At 38.7% G+C, this 26,642-nt stretch overlaps 1 protein-coding gene across 1 annotated transcript; it reads right to left on the bottom strand.

Moving 5' to 3' along the window:
• Positions 1 to 12,675: 12,675 nt before the first annotated feature.
• Positions 12,676 to 18,729, bottom strand: ITM2A (integral membrane protein 2A). Its single transcript, XM_022580828.2, has 6 exons — positions 18,504 to 18,729; positions 14,911 to 15,042; positions 14,437 to 14,634; positions 14,089 to 14,199; positions 13,698 to 13,848; positions 12,676 to 13,548 (listed from the first exon to the last, which is right to left on the bottom strand). Exons 1-6 carry the CDS (start codon positions 18,612 to 18,614, stop codon positions 13,460 to 13,462), a joined length of 792 nt encoding a protein of 263 aa, XP_022436536.1. The 5' UTR covers positions 18,615 to 18,729; the 3' UTR covers positions 12,676 to 13,459.
• Between the last annotated feature and the right edge of the window lie 7,913 nt (positions 18,730 to 26,642).

Genomic DNA, 26,642 nt, shown 5'->3' with positions numbered 1-26,642 from the left:
AACCTCTGGTAAAAGGACACAGGTCCTGTCAGAGAAAATTCTCATCTATAGCTAATCTTTCCAGGTTCTGGGAATCATTATTTCCCTTGAATATTCAAAGCTAGGGGGGTTATAAGGGTTATTCAGTGTTGCTAGTCCTGGTGAGATTCATTGAGACTTGGTCTCTATTAACCTTTCTTACACCATAATAAATTGGCCCTTTATTAATCCCTTTTCATTATACTGTTTGTAAGTGCCATCTATTTTCTGTCAAGACCCTGAGTGACATATCAAGTATCAATTTTCCCCTATCTACCCTGAGTAAGTTATGGGATCTGCAGGGCCAAGTCATATTACCTTTCATCCAAGTGTATAAGCCAAAAACCTTGGAGTCATCAATGAAAAAAACCCTTTGATACCACTTACTCTACATATCAAATCCATAACTATTTTCTGTTAATTTTATACCAAAAATATATTTCAATTTCTTCTCTTTCTTTCTTTCATCATTGTCACTTTCCTAGTCCAATCTACTGCCATCTTTGGCCTGGACTACTGAAATAGCCTCCTAACTGGTCTTACTGCCCTTTTGTCCTGCAACCAAAGAGATCTTTTAAAAACACCAATCCGTTCCTTTCCATGGTCCAGACTAAAACCCTTCAATGTTTTCCTATTACTTTAATGGCATTTTTTTGACATACCTGGCAGAGTGCCACATGATCTGGACTCTAATTTTCCAGCTTCTGTTCATACAATTCTGGTTACTCAGTGTGCTCCAGGCTCTCTTACTTTCACCTTCTCCAACAAACACACTTCTTCCTTCCTCAGAGACTTAGCTCCCACTTTTTTCTAACTGAAATATTCTTTTATTTACTTCATTTATACTAGTTATCGTTCATCTCTCAATATAAATGTTACATTCTCAGTTAAGACTTCATTAATAGTCCAAGATTGGCCCCCTCTATTATAAACTCTCATAAGCATTCTATATTTTTTTCTTTATAATAAAATTGTACAATTATTTGAAAAAAAAGTATTTCTCCCCACAAGAAACTAGATGCTCAACAGGTGTGATGTCCATATCTATTTTTCTCACGACTGTACACATGCCTAATGCCTAAAGGAATGTCTGGCAAATCAATCAATCAATCAATCAATCAATGCAGTCAATAATCATGTGGGGGTGGGTGAAGGGATAGAAGGAAAAAGTAACACAAGGTATGAAATCCATAACTATGCTTCATAGATCAACTCTTAGATAAATGACTGCCTGCTTCTCTGGTTGATACAAATCCTGGGCTCTGAGTGGACAAATGATGGAACAACTAGTGTCTAGTCACATATTAATTCCTCACAGATTCCAAAATCAGGTTTTCCTTCAGTTGTACTTTTAGTGTTTCTGCGGGCTTTCTATTTTTCAAAATATTTCCTGGTAGTGAAAATTTAGAAGTTCCATCTGGGGGACTGTACCAACTAGGACTTTTGTTTTATTTTTTCATTAGCCATTTTACCAACACAATGTGGTAAACAGTGTATCTCACAGCATGGAACTTCCTTTAGGATCCTCTTCTTTTACACACTAGGATCTCTTGGCATTGTATTCTCTAACTTGTGTGAATGTCACCTTTAAACTTATTGTAAATTTGGCTGTGGTTTAAAAGGTCAGGGGGGACCTTGAAGATGGCGGAAGAGTAAGACGGGGAGATCACCTTCCTCCCCACAGATACACCAGAAATACATCTACACGTGGAACAACTCCTACAGAACACCTACTAAACACTGGCAGAAGACCTCAGACCTCCGAAAAGGCAAGAAACTCCCCACGTACCTGACTAGGGCAAAAGAAAAAAAGAAAAAACAGAGACAAAAGAATAGGGACGGCACCTGCACCAGTGGGACGGAGCTGTGAAGGAGCAAAAGTTTCCACACACTAGGAAGCCCCTTCGCGGGCGGAGACTGCGGGAGGCGGAGGGGGGAGCTTCGGAGCCGCAGAGGAGTGCACAGCAACTGGGGTGCGGAGGGCAAAGCAGGGAGATTCCCGCACAGAGGATCGGTGCAGACCGGCACTCACCAGCCCGAGAGGCTTGTCTGCTCACCCACCGGGCGGGCGGGGCTGCGAGCTGAGGCTCGGGTTTCGGTTTCTGGGGTTGGCTGCTTGAACATAGCCTGAAGGGGTTAGTACACCACGACTAGCCGGGAGGGAGTCCGGGGAAAAGTCTGCACCTGCCGAAGAGGCAAGTGACTTTTTCTTCCCTCTTTGTTTCCTGGTGCGCGAGGAGAGGGGTTTAAGAGCGCTGCTTAAAGGATCTCCAGAGACGGGCGCGATCCGCGGCTAAAAGCGCGAACCCCAGAGACGGGCGCGAGCCGCGGCTAAGAACGCGGACCCCAGAGACGGGCGCGAGCCGCGGCTAAAAGCACGGACCCCAGGGACGGGTGGGAGATGCTAAGGATGCTGCTGCTGCCACCAAGAAGCCTGTGTATGAGCACAGGTCACTATCCACAGCCCCCTTCCGGGGAGCCTGTGCAGCCCGCCACTGCCAGGTTCCCGGGATCCAGGGACAACTTCCCCGGGAGAACGCACGGAGGGCCTCAGGCTGGTGCAACATCACGCTGACCTCTGCCGCCGCAGGCCTGCCCCGCACGCAGTGACCCCCCCCTCGGCCTGAATGTACCAGAGCCCCCAAATCAGCGGCTCCCTTAACCCCGTCCTGTCTGAGCAAAAAACAGACGCCCTCCAGTGACCTACACGCAGAGGCAGGGCCAAATCCAAAGCTGAGCCCCTGTGAGCTGTGAGAACAAAGAAGAGAAAGGGAAATCTCTGCCAGCAGCCTCAGAAACAGCGGATTAAAGCTGCACAATCAACTTGATGTACCCTGCATCTGTGGAATACATGAATAGACAACGAGTCATCCCAAATTGAGGAGGTGGGCTTCGAGAGCAAGATCTATGATTTTTCCCCTTTTCCTCTTTTTGTGAATGTGTATGTGTATGCTTCTGTGTGAGATTTTGTCTGTAAAGTTTTGCTTCCACCATTTGTCCTAGGGTTCTATCCGTCCATGTTTTTTTTTTAAATTTTTTTCTTAATAATTAATTTTAATTTTAATAACTTTATTATACTTTACCTTCGTTCTTTCTTTCTTTCTTTCTTTCTTTCCTTCCTTCCTTCCTTCCCTCCTTTAGACAACGAATCATCCCAAATTGAGGAGGTGGTCTCTGAGAGCAAGATGTATGATTTTTTCCCCTTTACCTCTTTTTGTGAGGGTGTATGTGTATGCTTCTGTGTAAGATTTTGTCTGTATAGCTTTGCTTCCAACATTTGTCCTAAGGTTCTATCTGTCCCTTTTTTTTCTAAATAATTATTTTTTAATTCAATAACTTTATTATACTTTATTTTATTTTACTGTATCTCCTTTCTTTCTGTCTTTTTTTCCTTCCTTCCCTCCTTCCTTCCTTCCTTCTTCCCTCCCTCCCTCCTTTCTTTCATTCTTGCCTTCTTTCCTTCTTTGCTTCTTTCTTTCTTTCTTCCTTCCTTCCCTCCTTTCTTTCTTTCTTTCTTTCTTTCTTTCTTCATACTTCTACAAATACTCTCTAATTTTTCTCCCTTTTATTCTGAACCATGTGGATGAAAGGCTCTTGGTGCTCCAGCCAGGAGTCAGGGCTCTGCCTCTGAGGTAGGAGAGCCAACTTCAGGACACTGGTCAACAAGAGACCTCCCAGTTCCACATAATATCAAATGGTGAAAATCTCCTAGAGACCTCCATCTTAACACCAGCACCCAGCTTCACTCAACTACCAGCAAGCTACAGTGCTGGACAACCTATGCCAAACAACTAGCAAAACAGGAACACAACCCCACCCATTAGCAGAGAGGCTGCCTAAAATCATAATAAGGCCACAGACACCCCAAAACACACCACCAGACATGAACCTGCCCACTAGAGAGACAAGATCCAGCCTCATCCACCACAACACAGGCACTAGTCCACTCCACCAGGAAGCCTACACAACCCACTGAAACAACTTTAGCCACTGGAGACAGACATCAAAAACAGCGGGAACTACGAACCTGCAGCCTGCAAAAAGGAGACCCCAAACACAGTAAGATAAGCAAAAAGAGAAGACAGAAAAACACACAGCAGATAAAGGAGCAAGATAAAAACCCACCAGACCTAACAAATGAAGAGGAAATAGGCAGTTTACCTGAAAAAGAATTCAGAATAATGATAGTAAGGATGATCCGAAATCTTGGAAGTAGAATGGACAAAATGCAAGAACAGTTAACAAGGACCTAGAAGAAATAAAGATGAAACAAGCAACGATGAACAACACAATAAATGAAATTAAAAGTCCTCTAGATGGGATCAATAGCAGAATAACTGAGGCAGAAGAACGGATAAGTGACCTGGAAGATAAAATAGTGGAAATAACTACTGCAGAGCAGAATAAAGAAAAAAGAATGAAAAGAACTGAGGACAGTCTCAGAGACCACTGGGAGAACATTAAACTCACCAACATTCGAATTATAGGAGTTCCAGAAGAAGAAAAAAAAAGAAAGGGACTGAGAAAATATTTGAAGAGATTATAGTTGAAAACTTCCCTAATATGGGAAAGGAAAAAGTTAATCAAGTCCAGGAAGCACAGAGAGTCCCATACAGGATAAATCCAAGGAGAAATACGCCAAGACACATATTAATCAAACTGTCAAAAATTAAATACAAAGAAAGCATATTAAAAGCAGCAAGGGAAAAACAACAAATAACACACAAGGGAATCCCCATAAGGTTAACAGCTGATCTCTCAGCAGAAACCCTACAAGCCAGAAGGGAGTGGCAGGACATACTGAAAGTGATAAAGGAGAAAAACCTGCAACCAAGACTACTCTACCCAGCAAGGATCTCATTCAGATTTGATAGAGAATTTAAAACCTTTACAGACAAGAAAAGCTGAGAGAGTTTGGCATCACAAAACCAGCTTTACAACAAATGCTAAAGGAACTTCTCTAGACAAGAAACACAAAAGAAGGAACAGACCTATAATAACGAACCCAAAACAATTCACAAAATGGGAATAGGAACATACATATCGATAATTACCTTAAATGTAAATGGACTAAATGCTCCCACCAAAAGACACAGATTGGCTGAATGGATACAAAAACAAGACCCTTATATATGCTGTCTACAAGAGACCCACTTCAGACCTAGAGACACATACAGACTGAAAGTAAGGGGATGGTAAAAGATATTCCATGCAAATGGAAACCAAAAGAAAGCTGGAGTAGCAAGTCTCATATCAGACAAAATAGACTTTAAAATAAGGACTATTAAAAGAGACAAAGAAGGACACTACATAATGATCAAGGGATCGATCCAAGAAGAAGATATAACAATTGTAAATATTTATGCACCCAACATAGGAGCACCTCAATACATAAGGCAAAAACTAACAGCCATAAAAGGGAAAATCGACAGTAACACATACATAGTAGGGGACTTTAACACCCCACTTTCACTCATGGACAGATCATCCAAAATGAAAATAAATAAGGAAACACAAGCTTTAAATGTTATATTAAACAAGATGTACTTAATTGATATTTATAGGACACTCCAACCAAAAACAACAGAATACATATTTTTCTCAAGTGCTCATGGAACATTCTCCAGGATAGATCATATCTTGGGTCACAAATCAAGCCTTGGTAAATTTAAGAACATTGAAATTGTATCAAGTATCTTTTCAGACCACAATGGCATGAGACTAGATATCAATTACAGGAAAAGATCTGTAAAAAATACAAACACATGGAGGCTAAACAATACACTACTTAATAATGAAGTGATCACTGAAGAAATCAAAGAGGAAATAAAAAAATACCTAGAAACAAATGACAATGGAGACACGACGACCCAAAACCTATGGGATGCAGCAAAAGCAGTTCTAAGGGGGAAATTTATAGCAATACAAGCCCACCTTAAGAAGCAGGAAACATCTCGAATAAACAACCTAACCTTGCACCTCAAGAAATTAGAGAAAGAAGAACAAAAAACCCCAAAACTAGCAGAAGGAAAGAAATCATGAAAATCAGATCAGAAATAAATGAAAAAGATGAAGGAAACAATAGCAAAGATCAATAAAACTAAAAGCTGGTTCTTTGAGAAGATAAACAAAACAGATAAACCATTAGCCAGACTCATCAAGAAAAAAAGGGAGAAGACTCAAATCAATAGAATTAGAAATGAAAAAGGAGAAGTAACAACTGACACTGCAGAAATACAAAAGATCATGAGAGATTACTACAAGCAACTCTATGCCAATAAAATGGAGAACCTGGAAGAAATAGGCAAATTCTTAGAAATGCACAACCTGCCAAGACTGAATCAGGAAGAAATAGAAAATATGAACAGACCAATCACAAGCACTGAAATTGACACTGTGATTTAAAATCTTCCAACAAACAAAATTCCAGGGCCAGATGGCTTCACAGGCAAATTCTATCAAACATTTAGAGAAGAGCTAACACCTATCCTTCTCAGACTCTTCCAAAATATAGCAGAGGGAGGAACACTCCCAAATTTCTTCTACGAGGCCACCATCACCTTGATACCAAAACCAGACAAGGATGTCACAAAGAAAGAAAACTGCAGGCCAATATCATGGATGAACATAGATGCAAAAATCCTCAACAAAATACTAGCAAACAGAATCCAACAGCACATTAAAAGTATCATACACGATGATCAAGTGGGGTTTATTCCAGGAATGCAAGGATTCTTCAATATACGCAAATCTATCAATGTGATACACCATATTAACAAATTGAAGGAGAAAAAACATATGATCCTCTCAATAGATGCAGAGAAAGCTATTGACAAAATTCAACACCCATTTATGATAAAAATCCTGCAAAAAGTAGGCATAGAGGGAACTTTCCTCAACATAATAAAGGCCATATATGACAAGCCCACAGCCAACATCATCCTCAATGGTGAAAAACTGAAAGCATTTCCACTAAGATCAGGAACAAGACAAGGTCGCCAACTCTCACCACTGGTATTCAACATAGCTTTGGAAGTTTTAGCCACAGCAATCAGAGAAGAAAAGGAAATAAAAGGAATCCAAATTGGAAAAGAAGAAGTAAAGCTGTCACTGTTTGCAGATGACATGATACTATACATAGAGAATCCTAAAGATGCTACCAGAAAACTACTAGAGCTAATCAATGAATTTGGTAAAGTAGCAGGATACAAAATTAATGCACAGAAATCTCTGGCATTCCTGTGTACTAATGATGAAAAATCTGAAATTGAAATCAAGAAAACACTCCCATTTACCATTGCAACAAAAAGAATAAAATATCTAGGAATAAACCTACCTAAGGAGACAGAAGACCTGTATGCAGAAAATTATAAGACACTGATGAAAGAAATTAAAGATGATACAAATAGATGGAGAGATATACTATGTTGTTGGATTGGAAGAATCAACATTGTGAAAATGACTCTACCACCCAAAGCAATCTACAGATTCAATGCAATCCCTATCAAACTACCACTGACATTTTTCACAGAAGTAGAACAAAAAATTTCGCAATTTTTATGGAAACAGAAAAGACCCCGAATAGCCAAAGCAATCTTGAGAACGAAAAAAGGAGCTGGAGGCATCAGGCTCCCTGATTTCAGACTATACTACAAAGCTACAGTAATCAAGACAGTATGGTATTGGCCCAAAAACAGAAAGATAGATCAATGGAACAGGATAGAAAGCCCAGAGAAAAACCCACGCACATATGGAAACCTTATCTTTGATAAAGGTGGCAGGAATGTACAGTGGGGAAAGGACAGCCTCTTCAATAAGTGGTGCTGGGAAAAATGGACAGATATATGTAAAAGTATGAGATTAGATCACTCCCTAACACCATACACAAAAATAAGCTCAAAATGGATTAAAGACCTAAATGTAAGACCAGAAACTATCCAACTCTTAGAGGAAAACATAGGCAGAACACTCTATGACATAAATCACAGCAAGAACCTTTCTGACCCACCTCCTACAGAAATGGAAATAAAAACAAAAATAAACAAATGGGACCTAATGAAACTTCAAAGCTTTTGCACAGCAAAGGAAACCATAAACAAGACCAAAAGACAGCCCTCAGAATGGGAGAAAATATTTGCAAATGAAGCAACTGACAAAGGATTAATCTCCAAAATTTACAAGCAGCTCATGCAGCTCAATAACAAAAAAACAAACAACCCAACCCAAAATGGGCAGAAGACCTAAATAGACATTTCTCCAAAGAAGATATACAGACTGCCAACAAACACGTGAAAGAATGCTCAACATCATTAATCATTAGAGAAATGCAAATCAAAACTACAATGAGATATCATCTCACACCAGTCAGAATGGCCATCATCAAAAAATCTAGAAACAATAAATGCTGGAGAGGGTGTGGAGAAAAGGGAACACTCTTGCACTGCTGGTGGGAATGTGAATTGGTTCAGCCACTATGGAGAACAGTATGGAGGTTCCTTAAAAAACTACAAATAGAACTACCATATGACCCAGCAATCCCACTACTGGGCATATACCCTGAGAAAACCAAAATTCAAAGAGTCATGTACCAAAATGTTCATTGCAGCTCTATTTACAATAGCCAGGACATGGAAGCAACCTAAGTGTCCATCATCAAATGAATGGATAAAGAAGATGTGGCACATATATACAATGGAATATTACTCAGCCATAAAAAGAAACGAAATTGAGCTATTTGTAATGAGGTGGATAGACCTAGAGTCTGTCATACAGAGTGAAGTAAGTCAGAAAGAAAAAGACAAATACCGTATGCTAACACATATATATGGAATTTAAGAAGAAAAAAAAATGTCATGAAGAACCTAGGGGTAAGACAGGAATAAAGACGCAGACCTACTGGAGAACGGACTTGAGGATATGGGGAGGGGGAAGGGTGAGCTGTGACAGGGCGAGAGAGAGGCATGGACATATACACACTGACAATCGTAAGGTAGATAGCTTGTGGGAAGCAGCCACATGGCACAGGGATATCGGCTCGGTGCTTTGTGACTGCCTGGAGGGGTGGAATAGGGAGGGTGGGAGGGAGGGAGACGCAAGAGGAAAGAGATATGGGAACATATGTATATGTATAACTGATTCACTTTGTTATAAAGCAGAAACTAACACACCACTGTAAAGCAATTATACCCCAATAAAGATGTTAAAAAAAAAAAAAGCAAACTCATTGCAAAAGAGATCAGATTTGGGGTTACCAGAGGTGGGGGTGGGAGAAATTGGAGGAAGGGAGTCAAAAGGTACAGACTTCCAGTTATAAGTTAAATAAGTACTAGGGATGTAAGTTACAATGTGATGCATATAATTAACTGCTGTATGTTATGTATGAAAGTTGTTAAGAGAGCACATCCTAGGGGTTCTCAGAAGGAAAAAATTTTTTTCTATTTATTTAATGTTGTATCTATGTGAGATGATGGTGTTCACTAAACTTATTGTGATAATCATTTCATGATGCATGTAAGTCAACTCATGCTGTACATCTTAAATTTATACAGTGTTGTATGTCAATTATATCTCAGTAAAACTGGAAGAAAAAAGACATTGTTTAAGAGAGCCTGTTGAGGGGGTGACATGGCAAGAGCAGCCTCTATTTGTTGAGAGTGGTCCTCAGTCGACAGCCAACAAAAAATTAGGACTTCAAGTCCTACATCTGCAAGGGACTGAATTATTGAAACAACCTAAATGATCACTTCCTCCTTGAGCCTCGAGATGAGGAGGCAGCCAGCTGACACTTTGATTTCAGCCTTATGAGACCCTGAGCAGAGAACCTAGACAAAATGTGCCAGACTCCTAGCCCACAGAAGCTGTGAGATAATACATCTGTGCTGTTTAAATTACTGAGTTTGTGGTAATACGTTATGCAGCTATAGCAAAGTAATACAGGCCTTGTAAATATTTCTCCCTCCGAGTGTTTCTCCTTTGTCAATTGGCATGATATTAAGCTTTGTCAGTAGGAGGTGCTGGAGAGACATTGCAGGAGGAGGGTTTTTTCCTCTCTCTTCTTGATTCCCATGTGCTTGTCTCACTGGTGCTCCTGAAGTATATGCTGCTTCTACAGCTCCCGGCTCCTGCAGTGCACGCAGTTTCTGCACTATCTGCTACTGTGTGCCAATAGCACACAGTACTTCCCTGTGGGTAGTTTCTTCTAGCATCCCCTAGAATGGCTTTGCAGTTACGAGGTGGGGCATCTCCCTGTAGCTGTCTTCCCTCAGTATCTCAGCAAGTTCTGCTGGTGTGGTGCCATAGCAAGCTTCTCCACCATCCAGTGAGCCATAGCTATTATGTCTCCAGCAAGATCTGGATCTTAGTCTTGGTGAGCCGGGGGTGGATCATACTTGCTCTCTCTGAGCCCCAGAGTTGTAACTGCTCCTTATATTTGCTATTATTGTGTTCTTTAGATTTCTCTTCATTTCCTACTGGCCAGTCCTGCATTACTCCAGTGTCTATTATAGTGAATAATTCTTTATATTAAACCTTCTCCATTCACATTACTTGGTGTTTTCTCTCCTGATTGGACCCTGACTGGCATACCCGACAAAGCTGGAATCCTGGTAGGACTCCCCAGTGGGGAGCTAGGACCAGACAGGAGAGCCAGTTGCTGCTTCAGTTGCCTCCTGAGGCAGAGAGGAAGGAGGGACAAAGACCCTGATTTCTTCTTTCCTCTCTCCTTCCAATCTCTCAGTAACCCAGCCTCCAGTCTCCATCAGTACCCCCCATTCGCCAAACCCATCTGGAAGCCAGCTGACACAGGGGCCAGAGAACATGGGCACCTGTGATACAGAGCAGAACAGGGAAAGGTGAGGAGTGGGTCTGAGGGCCACCAGGGCTGGAAAAATCCTGCATAGTCACTGACATTAAGGAATTAGTTGTACTAGGTTAATGATGAAATATAGAGGGATTATATTTATCTCTAAGTAAATTAAATGAGTGTATTTTTCTCCTGGAAACACATAATAAAGACTTTTATAAATCTTAAAAGGAAAAATGACATTTTGAAATCTTTAGCTGTTAATAAAAATTAATGCTTTTAAAAAAAAGTTATTCATGTAAGAAAATCCTCCCTCCAATTACTCTTTTATTTTCGTTTTCCTTTTTCGCTATTCTCACCTATTTACGCTTCCAGACGAACCTTTAGATAATTTTGTCAAGTTCCAAAAGCCATTCTTTGGGAATTTTGGTTGGAATGGGGTTAAACCAATAAATTTAACTGGGAAACAATTTATTTATTTGTAATCCTCTTTCTTCCCTTTCCATTCACTCAACTCTTTTGTATCTCTTAATTATGTTTTATGGTTTTCTTCATAATAAATCCATAAATTTCTTGTTCTGTGCTATTTGATGTCCCTTTTGCTATTATGAATAAAGTATTTTTCACCTGTTTGTATTACTTTTTTAATTGGTTGTTGGTGATATAAAGAAAAGCCTTTGGGGGCTTCCCTGGTGGCGCAGTGGTTGAGAGTCAGCCTGCCGATGCAGGGCACATGGGTTCGTGCCCCGGTCTGGGAAGATCCCACGTGCCGCGGAGTGGCTGGGCTCGTGAGCAATGGCTGCTGAGCCTGCGCGTCCGGAGCCTGTGCTCTGCAACGGGAGAGGCCACAACAGTGAGAGGCCCGCGTACGGCAAAAAAAAAAAAAGAAAGAAAAGCCATTGACATTTGTTTATATTATACAGAATCTTCTTATTGATTTTAAAAGTTTTCAATTAACCCGCTAATGTGTTATATGTAAAATCCCATAGGATAATAATCATAATTTCATCACCTTTTAAAAATTGATACTTGCTATTTGTTTCACATATTATGCATTGACCTGAATGTCTAAAACAACATTGAATAGCTACAATAACCAGCATCCTTTCTTGAATATCATCTTTAGTCATGATGCTGACTATTTAAGATAAATATGTAAAAACCATATCTCCCTTTTCCTAATTTTTATACTTTTATACAAGGAATGGGTGTATAATTTTATCGCATTCCTTTTGAATATTCTCATTCTCTATTAGGAAACAGTTCTTGAATTTTTCAGCTACTGTTATTATTTTCTAATTATTGCATGCTTTTTTCCATTTTAAAGGTTTGTGTAATTGCTTTATTTCTAAATTCTTGAAAAATATTTAGTTAATGTATTTTCTTTTTAAAGACAGTATTTAAGGCTATGGATTTGACTGGGTACAGTTTTAGCTACCAAAATTAATCAACAATCACTACCAGCAGGTGATCAGTGATATCAGGAACAATTTTTAACCTAACACAAAAGAAAGTGTCTAAAGTACTGGCCCCCTTTGTATGGAGTTTATACTCTTAGAGTAGAGATCACAGCATGTGAAGTTATTAAAAGTCATCAACATCTTATCCAAGGTTAGTTCTTAGTGACCTATTGTAGCTGTATATGACTGTTTAAATTTTTATGAAAAAGGAAGCACATTAAAGGTTTGAAATTGCTATGGTCCTGAAGGCTTTTAACAAATAGTTGAATTTACATGTAACCTAACTATGGGGTCTTTATAAAAGAGTAATTGATATAATATCAAAAGAGGGGTAAAATATGAGATTATAAAATATAAATGTGTAGAGGTGGGAGTAAAGGCAAAGCTAGGCTCATAATTTTAGATTTATTGCAGGTACACCAAAGCTAAATAAGTAACGTAAATTGTTCATATGAAGTATCCCTCAAATGAGAACCAGTGGTTAAATATGGTAAAATTTATTATATGGTTGTAGAATTCATACAACCTAAATTCCTTATAGCATTCAGCACTTACACAGTTTTGTGGAATTCACAATATGGTTATCAGTGAGAAAGAATCACTGCATTAGTGAAAATGACTTCTTTATGAAAGTTTTTTACATATAAATCAGACCTATTACAGAGCACCTGACAGAAATGCAAAGATGTAATTTCTAAATTCAGGAAAGTTGCACAAAATGGAAAACACTTAACAATATTAAGTAATTTGACATGCTTTACACAAAACGTCAAAAACAATTTTAAATATTTTAAATTTGGAACATGTTCTACCATATGATTAAAGAGCTTACTTAAACACACACACACACACACACACACACACACACACACACAGAGGATGGAATTCATTGTCAAGGTGTCAGCTGACACATTCATGCTGCTTTCAGAAATCTAAACCCTATAAATTCAAAAAAAAGACATAAGAATTATTTCATTTCAGTTTCAAACAACAAGCAGTGCCAATTAAATTAAAAATTGACAAGAGCTTGCAGTGGTTAGTAGTTGTTTTTTCTTTTTAATATAAGCCATAGAGTAAATGCATGAGTAAATATCTTGAGTATCCCACACACTTTAATGTTGAAGTCATATTATAAATCTCCGACTTCCTGTTACTAAGTGTACTCATTTTCTGTTGCCTCTTACTCTTGACAGATCTTGGTCTCAACAATAAATTCGTTGGGGAAGTGTCTAATCTTCCAGCAATTATCAATGGCACGTTTGTTGAAACCTGTGAGGAAATGCACAATAAAAGTGGCTTTTTCATTTTTGTGTAAATAAAAATATATCTAGATTTGCTCTCTACTTTTCCCGTACTCCACCCCTACTCTCCTTCACTGTCTCAACAACACAGGGTGAAGGAAGAAATAAATTGCCTACCCAGCAAGAGGTCTCTTCTGTGAAGGCGGAAGGACTTGCGGTTGTTGCAAAGTTGATAAATAAATATACCAAGGTTACTAACATCACGAATCTCCTCCACAGCAACCAGGTCTTCACGAACCACGTAAGTGTGAGGCAGGTATTTGCCACTCTAAAAAATTTTTTTAAAAGATTGAAAGAGAAATTCTTAAAAATGCTATTTAATTTCTCACCTATAGCAGATATACTTTTTAAAGAGTTTATTTTTAGAGCAGTTTAGGTTCACAGAATATTTTTTATTTGAAAATTATTTTAGTGAAATGGAATGTTTTGGCTCAAATAATTAATTTTAAAATGAGGAAGCAATTATTTGTAATTGCTTATATAAAAAGTTGACATCCAAAATACATACTGCCAGTTTTCCAAAGAGCTCCACTAGATTCTTTGGAGGCATAACAATGGAGGTATTGAGGGGCATCAGATAGCAGTTCCCCAGCAGCAAATCCAGGTAAGCAGTCATGCCCTGTTGGGGAGGGGGAAAATGTTAGGCATGATTCAGAGAGTATCAATGCTGCAGATTTTCCAATGACCATTAGAACAAGCAGTTACAACCTTTCAAAATCAACTAATGTATACTCAGTAGCAAAAGAATGAAAAAGGCTTTGCTGCAAAAAGTTGTATATTTATGAACAGATTTAATACCAATAAACTTACAAAAAAAAAGAAAATTCAGAAATACCTATAAGAATGAGAAACCCACCTTTTCAAAGTCGTGAATAATTGCTGCAGGGTCACTATGAGAGAAACTGGGGACAGGCACATCAATAATTGCGATGTTGTCATCCTCACGAATGTCAGCCTCTTCCGTCACAGGCAGGAAGTAGGGCTCTCCTCCTTGGAGGGAATTTGAAGGGTCCTCAGAATCAAAGAAGCACATCTCTCCACGGTAGATGGTACTCTAAAAGACAAATAGGGAAAATCAAAACTTTCTAACACTCACTCCCGTGACATTTGAATAATTTCTCAAACTCATATCAGTTCGTTGTCCTGTTTATCAAGCTGAGGATTATTGATTACAATTATCACCATGAAGACAAATCAATTTTATACCAAAAGGTAATTTGAAAACTTTCCCTAAATCTTCATTTATCTGGGGACCACGACAGAATTATTTGTTTTCGCTAAATGTATAGCAATTAGTAATCCAAAATATAATAACTTTCATTAATATTACCTTGGGCATGAAGTACTTGTAAATGCAAGCTCCACCAACAATAAGTCCTGCCAAGATGAATGAAAGGCCTAAGAGAGTAAGCATACATCTCCCAGAGGAGCCCTCTTTTTCCTTGGCGGCAACTCGGAGTTCCTATTTATTAAAAAGCAAGATCAAAAACAAACAAAAAAAACAGATTGTGCTTTTAGACACATAGTTGCTTTTGTGTACAATTTATCACCCTTGAAACCCAAGATGTTTTAAAAAGATGTTAATTCACCCTAGCCTAAAATCATTTCAAAACACTTTCTGATGTTTAATAGATGTGAAAATCTCCAATTTATAATAACCTTTTTCTGGCATTTCCAAACCCAAATATAGATATAAAGTTATTTCAAAGTATACAGTTCTAAAATCAGCTGAAAATAACCATTCATTTATGCAATAAGTTATCCTCTTTAAATAAATGGAAGCCATTACTTTTTGGACTTGTACAGTGATATAATCACTAACTTTCTGGAATACAACTGTTTCTTTAGTATTTTTTGTACCTCAACTTGTTTGCCAAATTAGAGGTGAATTAATACCCTTTGGTTTATTAACTGATTTTCAAAAAGCTGTTTTTTGAAAATTAACTTTTATAGGAAGGAATTCTATAAAGTAGGTATATACCGTTTCCCCCTATTTTAGAAATTAAAATATTGAAGATGAGATCTATTTCAGAATATTCCTAAGTTTAATGAGAAATTAGGCTTCCTAATATCCCCCAATATTCTGTGGCTGTGTATTGCTTGAATGAAATAATGTTTTCTAAGTTCTGGGCAAAACAATAGATTTAAAGTACAGTCATAGCTAGGCACAAAGCTTTGAGTGTAACAGTGACTGTAAAATTCTGTTAAATCCATAATTTGTTTAGTAATTGGAACAAGGGACTCCAAAACAAACAAGTAACCAATTAACTCTGTACGCTTCTCAGGGCAGTGGACCAAGGGGCCCTCCAATCTCATTCTTTTATGTCACAATATGCCCTAAGCAGCAGTATTACTGAAGGGTATAATGAATGAAGTCAGCAAATCTATTCTCTTATAATCAGAGGGTAAATCATTCAGACTGGTATGTAAATAGAATTGCTTTAAGTCTTTCTGGCCATTAGCTCTTTTCCATAACTACTTAATGAGAATTAAACTTTAATTAATTTGGTGAAAGCAAATACATAGATTCAAAGGAAAGGCAATCATTTCATAAATGGCTTCAAAAATGATTTCTCTTTAAAATTCAAAGAAATTTGGTATTCAAATTTTCTTAGCTACGTTTACTTAAGTTCAAACCCTCCACTAATACTCTATAAGCCTTGAAGGTTTTCCTTGTCCCAATAATTTTCAGAAATTTAAAATAATTTTTATTTAAAAAATAACCTAAGATTAACACTACAAAGGCTATAAATTATGGTTGTGAATCCCTGTAATCTAGAGCTAAGGGCTTAGAAATTATACTTTGGATGATTAAATTGAGGTCCAGAAAAATGAAGTGACTTTCCTAAAAGTCACAAAAATGACTTAGTTCGAAATTCTCAAAGGAATTAATTAATTTATTTTTTCTTGTCATTGAGATACGAGAAGAGCAATCTGCACTGCAATTTCATTTCTCCTTCCAATATTTCAGGGGGTTTATTATTAAGCAAGATCTAAGTATTAGAGTGTCAATTTCAAAATTTCCCACCATAGTAGGCAAGATATGGAAACAATCTAAGTGCCCATTGATGGATGATGGACTAGGAATAAGGATTTTTTTTCATTTAAATTTGCCAAACTTCAGTGTGGTAGGGGCTGTCACTTACCACAGCTCATTTCCCTCTGAACTGTATTTTAAAGTCATTGTACACAACCTCCGACATACTATTTTGTTGTGTTCAATTTCTGATGAGCTGATCAATACATCACAATACAATGTGCCAAGTATTATTAAATCAGTGTCTTATGGTGGCCAGGTCAGGATCCTGTCGTATGCTTATTTTTGTTTATTCCTCATAACACCTCAGGCCTGGTAGAAGTATTGCTTGCATATTAACTGAATTCAACAAGTCATGGAGTTTGTGGTGATGTGGGAAAATAAAGGATTATTGTGTGGCTATATTTAACTACTGGCATCTAATTAGAACTCCCCTAAAAAATCTGGCCATATTTCCCTTACAAAGTAAGTAGGACAATTACATATTTGACCTTCTACCATTTAATCAAAACCTCAACAATGCAAGGGGGTGTTTTTGAGTTCTGAAATGTGTAATACACAACAGCTAGTTTGATTGCTGGGTTAACTATTGAAAGTTTCCGTGATAAAAATTCTGCAAAAGCTCATTAGCTTTTCAAATTGTTTGCATAATCAGTTTTACTACATGGATTCTCATTTCACTCAGAGATCTTTTCAAATCTCCACTCTGAACACAAAAGTTTAAACTTTATAGAGAGAACAAGACAAGTTAGGGCAGATTTGCAAGCTCCAACAATGCACAGATTTTGTATAACAAGAAAAAAATACGATTGTGCCTTTTAACATTGAAATTTTACTGAGGAAAATGAGGAGTAGTTTACAAACACTGAAAACGTGTTAGATGTTTAAAGGAGATAGAAATTGGACTAAGTGAACAATGGTTAACATTTTTTGGGGGAAAATTCCCCCAGTTCCTGGCAGTGCTAGAAGATTAAATTACAAGGTCAGACTTGCTTCAGATCTTTCTGTGGGGGCGGGTGGGCAGAGGGGATATCACTCAAAAAGGAAGTACTGTACTAAAAAGAAAAACAAAAGAGAAAAACAAAACCCCTCAAAATTTCTTTTACGGAAGAATGTTTTCTTTAGGAAATGTCACTCTGAAAACATACAAGGCTCTTGGAGTAAGAGGGCACAGTGAACATCTCAAAATCTAATTAAGACCAACTTCAGTTTTGACAGCTCCTTTACAGAATGCTTAACACCTCCTGTGACCAGGGAGAAACTGAAAATATACACGGGCGGGCACAGACACACACTTGCCCCAACCCATATCGCATCGAGTCAAAGCTGCCTTTTGCCCCCCGCCCCATCTCCACAAACACTCAGGGATCCTAGAAAGCCTTAAGATTCATAGAACTTCATACACGTCGAAAGGAAAGAAAGAAGAGTTAAATCTCGTGTCCTTGCTCACCCTGCTTGTCCTCTCCACCCCTGTGGAAGATGTGTGTGCCCCTGGAGCTGACCGGGTGACGTGCCTCTCTTTGATCTCTAGCTACCCACATGTTCCCCAGGAGAAGGTGACATCTGGTCCCAAGAGTTCTCCTCAAACTCCCTCCAACATCCCTCCGCGATGTACAACGTGAGCTGGGACCCACGGAACGTGGCGCGACGCACGGAGATGCTAAGGGACTTGGGGAACCGCAAGCGGAAGGTGGTGCGAATGGTCAGAGTTGGGGTGACCGGGCAAACCCAACAGACAGCACAGAGAGCACCGCCGGAAACACAGGAACTCCGCAGCAGCTTTCATTTTGTCCTTTCCCACCTTTCCCCTTCCTTCCCCTCAAACCATCCCCACCCCCACCTTCCCGACCCTGGCAGGCAGTCAGGGGTGGAATGGGAATTGCTACCTTGCCCGTCAGGATCTGAGCTCGGACCGTACGGCTTACTAGGGCCTCCACGTCTTGCTGCGCCTCCTCTTTTTGCACCGCTGTGGGTGTGTTGAAGGCGATTTTCACCATGGTGAATCTTCGGGCTGCGCGGTAAGGCGCTGCTCGAATCAGTGTCCTGGGCTGCAGGTTGGAAGAGGAGAAGATCGCGCTAGCTCTAGCCGCACCTTCTTTCTCCTCGTCTGCTTTTACACTACTGCAAGCCCAGGTCTGGGTATACTTATGACGCAGTCACAAGCTGGGTGGGAGACCGTGGGCGGGCCCAAGCAGGGGCCGAGGGAGGAGCGGGAGGGTGTCTAAGTACTGGAATGGGGGTGGGAGTTGACAGTGGGAGGAGAGAAACTGGGTGGAGCCAGTGGACTTGGACTGAAAACTCCTCACCTGCACTCCAGGCGTGCTCCCACCTCGCTCTCTGCTCCCTCAGATAAGAGCAAGACAGGAAGGAAGCCTGCTGTGTCGTGTCTTTCTGCCTCTGTACAGGCCACAATAGCCCCTGTCCCTGATTCTATTTTCCCAAACTTGGACCTGGCCTCCCGCGGGGCAAGGAACTGTAACTTGGCACCAGTTCAAGCTTCCTCCTCTCTGCACCCAAAAGCACAGTTCCAGGACTTTTCTGTACATTTACAATAATACCTTCCTTTTAAAAAACACTCAGAAGCACGTTTAGAATTACTTGGTTCATTCTCTCAACATATTTTTTCATTCCTTGACATCTCTTTGTTTCGTAATTTTAATTTCCTATCACAGAGCAATGCTAAATCAGAAATACAGGACACCTGTCTCCTCAAAGCCCATTTTGCAGGTAGGACATGAGACAGAGGAGTATGGAAAGCTCATAGAAAATCCCTGAAATATTTCAGATCTTTCACTCTCCGAGGCCAGGGAATCCAGACCAAGGTCTCAGCCCAGAACTTGTTTCTTTTCAGCCACCAGCTGTGAAATCCACAGCGAGAAAAGCAGGGATGTGTGTGTACCTATGTGTTTAGGGAGGTGGAAGTGTGGTTGGAGATAGAATATAGAAAATTTAGCCAGATGTTAACCCAGCTCTAGTGAAAAAACAAAAAACAATAATCTCAAAGGGGCTGAGTTAGAAACCATTTTTGGAACATTTACATGAGCAGCCAGTGTAATCATACCATTTCTTAAAAGTCAGTTCTCCCTGGTTGGTGACAACGATAGAGTACCTTTCCATGTGAAATTCATGCTGTGGAGGTTGGTGACTAGGGGTAGTAGTGGTAAAGGGTTTATAAATAGTCCTGCGGCCAAAGACAGTAGAGGGGTCTGTTTTGTGAAGATAATAACACTTACCCCAAAAATCCAGCTTGTGCTAGAGAATCCCTTGTCTACTCATATACTTATTAAAATGACTTGAATATGTTGAGAGTCACCACCCCTCTGTCCTAGAAATTCCAGGTTGTAGTTTTTCCCACCGAGGTTTCCTTGGCTCTGAAGTGCATAGCTGTGGCAACTTTGTGAAAACAGCCTTCATTTTCTTGGATAAGCTGCAGATGGGAAGGAAGATGGAAGGGAACAGTGGGGAGCCTGTGCCTTATACAGGGCCAGATGTATGAGTTTGCTTAGAAACACTGGTGTTTTATGTTCTTTTACTTATTTTTTGCTCAAGTGTGGCCATTAAAATTTAACATTTATGAGGTAACCTTTAGTGTAGACTGAGGAAATCTCAGCTTCCTAAGATGTTTCTCTTTACAGTTACTTTATGTTTGCCATCACCTTTGTGATAATTCAGCCTAGAGTCTGTGCTAGTCTGGCCCTGTGATCCATAACACACAGATAGTTGAACCAATGGTTGCTCTGACACATCTACCTACCAAGTGCAACGTGCTGGATGGAATAGTAATGTATTATTTTAGTGTATCTTTCCTGAAATGTGGTCACACAGAAGGGGCAAAAATTATTTCTATTTTTCAAATGAATAGACCCAAACCCTCATAACAACCAATGGAGTATATGATTAATTGCTAGGTTTGTGACATTGAGCAAGTCACCTCATCTCCTTGGGCCTCACTTTCTCCTCAGTAGAATGGTAAAATAGTTTCATGCTGCTGCTGTGAGGGTCATTTAGGATAATGCAGGAGGAAACACATTTTAAATTATGAAAAGGATAGAAGAGTGAAGTGGTTGGTTATGCTACAATTCTTATTTTAGTATGTAACATAGCCAGGTTTCAAGGTTATAAAGATAATCTATTTTTTTTAATCCTTCAACTATTCTTTAACTTCTAGAGCTGCTTAAGACCCCACAGTCTCTGAATATAGATCATCTTGGAAAAGGTCAGACTTCTAAGAATAGTCACATAAATTAGCATTTAACTTCTCTGTTGAATTTTTAAAGCTTTGGCCATCTTCTGTTTCTTAATGCCATGCTGTATTTTAGGAATGTCACCCATACATCTCTAAGGGCCTTTGCTGATGTTGGACATATGTGCTATAGGCGTGGTCTCAAGTTAGCAGATATTGCTGTTATCCTTTCAATATAAATATGTAATGCTTGTGTTAGAATCATAGAATAGCAATAATGCCCATCGTTAGTGCCCATTTATGAAAGGCAAATATTTCCTGCATGTTTTTTTTTTAATTTCAAAATATAACCTGCTACTTGCTCATTGGGCTGCAACCAGTATAGTGAACATATTTCCATCTAATAAAAAATGGTTCTCATTGATTAATCTTGTACTTGCTCCTTCCCAGCAGCAACTTCTTGTTTCTCAGAATCAATTTCTCTCATTTTCTTGTCTTTGGAACTGTGGGGATCTGGCTGCCATACCAATTCCAGTTTAAGTTTCTTTTATTGTTGTTTTTCTCTATTTTTTAGTTGAAGTATAGTTGATTTACAGTGTTATGTTAATTTATGCTGTACTTCAAAGTGACTCATTTATACACATATATACATTCTTTTTTAATATTCTTTTCCATTATGGTTTATCCCAGGAGGTTGGATATAGTTCCCTGTGCTATACAGTAGGACCTTGTTGTTTATCTATTCTAAATGTAATAGTTTGCATCTACTAACCCTAAACTCGCAGTCCATCCCTCTCCCTCCCTCCTCCCCAAATGTCAATGGGCTGAATGCTCCAATCAAAAGACATAGAGAGGCAGACTGGATAAAAAAAAACAAGAGCCTACAATATGCTGCCTACAAGAGACCCACCTTAGGGCAAAGGACACACATAGATTGTAAAGTGAGGGGATGGAAAAAGATATTTCATGCAAACGGAAAAGAGAAGAAAGTGAGGGTGGCAATACTCATATCAGACAAAGTAGACTTTAAAACAAAGGTCATAAAGAAAAATAAAGAAGGTCACTATATAATGGTAAAAGGATCAATATAAGAAGAGGATTTTACAGTCATCAATATATATGCACCTAATATAGGAGTACCCAAATACATAAAACAAATACTACCAGCTAATGTTGCTAATCTTGTCAGAATCCACACCATTTAAGTCTATAAATGAATTCCTTATCTCACATGCCAGATGATGACTAAATTATCACAACTTGAGCTAAATGGAGTACGGCAAACAATTGAATGCCAAGCAACGTTGTCAACTCTCTTTGAATGACCCAAAATTCAACTGCACAAAAATAAGGCTACTGGTGGCATCTGTGATACCATTTAATTTATTAACTCATTTATTTGTTCATCAAATATTTACCAAGGGTCTACTGCCTTCTGCTGTAATCAGCCATGGGAATACAGTGGTGACTAAGCAGATACAACTTTGCCCTTGTAAATCATGTCAGTACTGCACACATGGCAGTACCATTTGTTATGAGCTCTCCAGTTTTTGTAGCGGAAATGTTCGTCCCATGCTATAGAGTGGGATATAGCAATTCTACAATCCAGCAGAGCACTTGCATCCACAGCTAGTGCTACCAAGAAAGCTTAAATTCCAAGCTCTACTGCAATGGCTTCACACCCAGCATTCTATTTAGGAAAATTAATATGACAACAAGATGTATTGGGAAACAAGTTAGGAGGCACTCCCACAGTCTATGTGAGAGGAGGTGGAATACGTTGATGACTGCAATATTGAAAATAAAGGGACAACTTCCATAGATGGTTAGGAGCCATATTTTACAAAGTCTGGTGCTGGAATAAATCATATGAGGGAGAAAAAATAATTCTGTTCTGGATGATTGGGAATCCAAGATTTGGAAAATGGTGGTGCCATTGGTAACAATACCAAACATTTGTGGAACACATCAAATGCTAGATTTCTGTGCTAAGCACATTCAATTGATTGTGTTATTTAATCTTTACTACAGTGTTGTGAAGTATTATTACATTCACCACTTCATTGATGAAGAAACTGAATTTCCGGAAGTTAGATGACTTGCCCAAGGTCAAATTCTAACTCAGGTGGTCTGATTCCAGTGTTTATACTCAACCTTATATTGTCCTGCTGCCACTAAAATAAACGAGAAAATCAATGAGGGAGCTGGCTTGAAAGCAGAGAAAATAATTAGCATATTCTCTATGGAAATGAAGCATGAATCCCCTGCCCATACTGCAAGCAGAGATTCCTACCTAAGATTTTGTTCAGGACTAAAAACATTTGAAACACTTGTGCAACTTTGCTGGCCATGGGTACATGGCTATACTCTACTCATTTTAAAGCATATTTCTCCTGAGTTGTGCAGTTGCTTTTGTCAGCAGAGAAACAACTACAGGGGAAGCTGGTCGGCCATCTGCTTCTGGATATAATTCCAGGAGTTTGGTTTAAGTCTTTAAAGAGCTGCTCAATTTCTAGGTCCACAATTTCCCTGCAAGCTCAGCCTGGGGAGCATAGCTAGGGCTCCACACAAAAAGTAACATAGACACTCACTTTCTGGAATAGACTCTTGTTTCTTGACTCCATTTAAGGTTTCTTTGTAGGCTAGTAAGTTATGATAATGGGAAAATGCAATGTTTTCTTACATATAAGAAATAAATTTCATCATCTTTTCACAATGATTTAGTCATATCTTTGGGGTTAAGAGGAAATTGTGGTCCACCCCTTATTTATAAAAGTCACTTTTCTTCTCATTTAAGGCAACTGAAAAATCTAGTGAAAATAACTGATTTTCAATGCACCTTCTCTTAATTGTGTAAAAATTCTTATCTCATTGCAGACTACCTGGGAAATTTTTAAAATAGAGTTATGAATCAATATCTGAACATGCCTTATGTGATAAACCTTTACACGAGTTCCAGTCCTGAATACTACAAGAGAGAAATTAAAGTTTAGCCCTAGGAATGTTTGTAAGAATATCTAGTTGGTTCAGTTGTTCCATAATATATTACTGAGTGATACTAAAATGTCTTTGTGGCTTTAGAGTTAGTTATGTTCTTATTCAATGAAAGCACAATCATTTGTATTTTTATTAATGATTGTTAAACCAGATACTATTTTTACTTTCATGTTTAGTTTTCTTGGTGGGTCAACATATTCTGTTCCTAGTTTATTCTTAAAGAACACAAAATCCCAAGTGGTTTTATGACAGATTTCACCTTGATTGTTCTTGAAATGTAACTTTGTTTTTCACTTCACTAATTTTTAGATAACCTCAATGTATTCATATTCCAAAGCCTTTAATTATTCTAAAGTATGATGGCATCTTGTTAATAATGAGGTCACAACAACAAAGGAATGCTCTAAATTAGATTCTCTTCAGGTCAATGGCACAGTCAGTCCTAACAAATTAAGTCAGATCATGATTGGAAAATCTGGTTGACAATATCCTAACCCAAACTCAAGGTCCACACAAAGTGCTGCTTACACTTTAGTGTGGTTGCCATGTTTCTGAAAAAGGGAAGTCTTGCATAAAGGAGGAATGTAGTGTATGACAGCACATCAATTATACTTCTGACTTTCAAGTTAGGGGAATTATCTTCTCAGAATTTTTGTTTGTTTTAGAAACTGAAATTTGTAATTGCCTCTACCACATTGAGAAGAATCCTACATAAAAATATTGTCCACACAGCCTCGGAAGGAAGAGGTCTAGTCTCCTATGTTCTGTTTGTGTTGTAATTAACTCAGAACAACTGGCTTCTTTACTCATATTTGGTATTGGAATTTTAAATTTAAAAGATTCTACTAAATGGGGCAAAATAGAATACTGGCATTTATAAATAGAAATAGATAATTATACAAATGCTAACATTTATTATGAATAAGGAGAATGTTTTCTTTCATCCACTGTGATCTTACCCCTTGACCTTTAAGCTTTAAGAAGACCTTTTTACAGGAACGTGAAATGCTTAATTCTCCACTTCTCTAAACCTTGCAAGGTAGCTAAAGGGTATCCCATCCTGGAATACTCTTACTCAGTCTTTTCAGCTCCTTTTGGGGTTGGAACTTTTAGTCGAATGGCATTGGTATCTTATTTGCTGTTTTATTTATGAAGATCTTGAGAAAAAATCAGTTCTCAATCAATGCCAAGAATTGTTATTGAACAACAATGAGGCATGCACAGAAAAGAAAATTCATGTATATTTAGAAGCAACCCAGGAATGAATTCACGCAGGAGGCAAGTATATCCTATGGGATTGTGAACCTGGATGAGTAAGTGATAACTAACAAGAACATCCAACAAATACTATGATGAATGTGCTGAGACTGTGACCAGAATATGATTCTGTCACCAAAAAAGCAAATTCTTCAAAGACAACTCTGCAAGAAAAACATTTGAACTCCAAATCTGCGTCCAAATGCAGGTAGAAATCTCTCCCCAGCAATTCAAAGTAAAGGTAATTATAATTGTTTATATAGGAAATTCAAAGAAGCCAAAAATGTCTCCCAACAAATCAACTAAGCACATAATGTTTTCTCTCTCTCTCTCTCTCTCTCTCTCTTTTTCTCTCTATGTGTGCATGTGTGTTTTAATGAACATATTCTCTTGAGACTACTTTCTCTGAATCACACTACCATCTTACTCATCCAAAGAAGTTTTACCTGGAACCCTCCACAGCACATCTATATACATTGTGTATTGGTGGCATACAGAAAATGATAGTAAAGTTCTTCCCATCACACACTGTACCTTACACTAGAACAGTATTAACATTGCTCTTATTTCTTAGTCCTTACTAGTATCTTTATTTTTTTGTTTTCTATGTGTCAGTGGGGTTTGTACTTCTGGATTGCCTGCCCGGTGGAAGAAGGGCAGAACTATTTATAAGGGACAAATCAAGTCCCTGTGCTTCTGCAGTAACTGGCAGTGATTCAGAGACTCACTTTTGCTAAGGAAGAATAAAATGTTTGTATGTCATACTATTATAAATAATGTTTTGTTCTATAGTCAATTCCATATGTATCTATTTTTCACCTCAATCAGCCTCTAACTCACCTTTGAATAGTTGACAGTGTTTAGTCCTTTGACTGTTACAAAGAGGAGGCTAAATAAAATTGTTGAGTTGACCTGGATCTGAGGTTCATAGGCAAGCAGTAAAATTGTAAACATCATCCAGCAAAGTAGATGGGGCCAGCTCTGCCTCTGTACATATATACCCCTTAGGATTACTACATGGACTTTTCTACTTCGGAGATGGCTCCAGTTGATGCTCAAGTGATTCCACCTGTATATATGTATTTTTAAAACTTGATGAGACAATGTATGATGTATAGTTCACCTTGCCTTGGAACCATGTAGCACCCTTAGGAAGTCTTACACATAATCATCTTCCTGGGGATAAGTACACAGCAGAAATCTGTTCACTCATTAAGTCTCACTTCCTCCGTGGTGCTTTCCTGGAGCACAGTTCTTCTCACAGTCTTTGACCTCTACCAACACTAACTTTGTATAAACTCTTTCTCCTGTTTTCTTCTGCCACAGTACGTGACTGTGTTTCATCTCCCTAACTATACTATGTTTCTAAAGGGGAGGGGCTGGATCCCCGGTTTTGTATCTCCACAGTATCCATCCAGCGTGAGTCTGACCAAATACCTAGTCAGTTTCCAAACCAGACTTACTGATTACATTAGTTGTTGATAATTGTTTCTCTTTGAGAAGAAAGAGGGAGAAAGTAGGTGGAAAATTAAGGGAGCTTTATACTTCCTATACTGTCTCATACTTTCAATTTACCAATTAACAGATC

This window comes from Delphinapterus leucas, chromosome X (genome assembly GCF_059928025.1).
Source record: "Delphinapterus leucas isolate spDelLeu-1000000601 "Yukka" chromosome X, BTC_Dleu_Yukka2, whole genome shotgun sequence".
Taxonomy (NCBI): Eukaryota; Metazoa; Chordata; class Mammalia; order Artiodactyla; family Monodontidae; genus Delphinapterus; species Delphinapterus leucas.
This window is presented reverse-complemented; position numbering and strand designations above follow the sequence as displayed.